The sequence below is a fragment of the Priapulus caudatus genome, unplaced genomic scaffold, assembly GCF_000485595.1.
Source record: "Priapulus caudatus unplaced genomic scaffold, Priapulus_caudatus-5.0.1 Scaffold110, whole genome shotgun sequence".
Taxonomy (NCBI): Eukaryota; Metazoa; Priapulida; class Priapulimorpha; order Priapulimorphida; family Priapulidae; genus Priapulus; species Priapulus caudatus.
In genome coordinates this window covers 311,818-313,564 of record NW_014577171.1, presented here as the reverse complement: position 1 = coordinate 313,564, position 1,747 = coordinate 311,818, and the positions used below count along the sequence as shown (strand labels likewise).

Below are 1,747 nucleotides of genomic sequence, written 5' to 3'. Positions count from 1 at the left end.
ATATATATACATAAATATATATATATACATAAATATATATATATATTAATATGTTCTACTGACCTTTCCAGTATTTGTGAAAGCCTGTTATGTATTCTTGTTCTTAACATCTATGTTTGACATATAGATCTGCACTCCTGTTGGTCTGCGCGTGCCTGTACTCACATGCATAAATACTCCACACACGCAAACACAAAAACGTACTGAAACACGCAAACATGCACGCAAACATAAACATATGCACACAGACACACCCATGCACACAAAACACCAACTCAAGCACTCTCTTTCTCGCGTTATTTCTCTCTCTCTCTCTCTCTCTCTCTCTCTCTCTTTTCTCTCTCTTCCTCTTCATCTCCCTCTCCTTCTCCCTCCACCTCTCCCTCTCCCTCTCCTTATTCCTCTCCCTCCCCTTTCTCCCCCTTGCCATCCCCTTCTTTCCCCTCCCCCTTTTCCTCTCGCTTGCTCTCTTTCCCCCTCTCCCTCTCATGCACTCTTTATCTCCCTCTGTCACCCTATCTTTCTCTCTCTATCTCTCTTTCTCTCGTTTTCTCTTTCTCTTTCTCTTTCTCATTCTCCACCCATCTTTATATAATCATTTGTGTGTCTGTGAATGTCGTTTCTTGATTGCCACTTTGTGCGATTGTTTTCAAGGATATTGAGCTAATGTCAGCTACTGCGAAAAGCAGGCGGATCTCAGTGAGTCGTATGATAAAGGTATAGTATCGCTCAGATTAAGCTGTCCCCCTGTCCACTTACCTGTCTATCTATCTAGCTACCTGTCTACTACGTACTTGGCATTTTCTCTCTGTAGCTGGTGTTCTCTGTACTATCTCGTCGGCTAGCAAATGGATTGCGTTGTCCGTCGTGTAATGTCTGTCGCTTAGCATCTGTTCACGGGGCCTGAAGCTAACGTGAAGCCTTCGTTAGCCAGCGAGGCGGCGGATCTCAAAGATCCAGCAGATCTTGAGAGTTTCCGTCAAAACGCACTCATCTGGAGTGCGGGTGTTCGGTGGGCAGTTCAGCCATTCGCGGATGATGGGGGGAAGGGAATAAGAGAGGGTGTGCAGCCCGTGATGTTCTACTAGCCATTAGTTATATCAGCTAGCTACACGCGAGCGACAAACGTTAGTTTCGGGCCTCGTTTTATTAGCTCTTTCCCTAATCGATCGATTTTCCAAGGTGAGCGATGTGCAATTTCAGACTTCTAGGTAACGCCGAATCTTTTCTTCTGCATATATTCTGTTCTTCGGACAACTTTCACACGTTTGCAACATCTTGGGGAAGCTTCTTCTATCCCGGCGTAATTTTATTCGGAATGTGGTGATGCTGATGCTTTGCTTATTGTTGCAATATGCCATTACACCTGTACATGCGTTGTTTTCAGTGGTGCATGCAATGGTCCAACAGCTATCAGAAAAAAGCGCATCAAATCATTAGTTGTCGCAGCAAACATGCAGCAGTGCCAATACACGCGATGTACTTGTATATGTTACTTGCATCAACACAGCAGCATTATTGTTAAACACTGTGCAACATTGTACAGCACTGTGTAACATTGTACAACACTGTGCAACATTGTGAAGTTGAAACAAACTCTTTATCTGCTGCTGTGGGATGACTTGTGCTTTACCCGTCATGTACACGCGTGCTCGATAGAATTCCCTGTTCTTTAGCGGCGGATGATTAGTTTTTCCCATCTCTGCTACACCCCCCGTATTTCCTAAAGTTTCGCTGCTACTGCCGT

General features: G+C 44.5%; 1 protein-coding gene across 1 annotated transcript in view; it reads left to right on the top strand.

Annotated features, from left to right (window-relative positions):
* Positions 1–1,747, top strand: part of LOC106805333 (serine/threonine-protein kinase mTOR-like) — a 46,309-nt gene that overhangs the window by 4,883 nt on the left and 39,679 nt on the right. Inside the window, exon 7 of the mRNA XM_014806884.1 lies at positions 655–717. Within this exon, the coding sequence (XP_014662370.1) occupies positions 655–717 (63 nt within the window). The remainder of the gene's footprint in view (positions 1–654; positions 718–1,747) is intronic.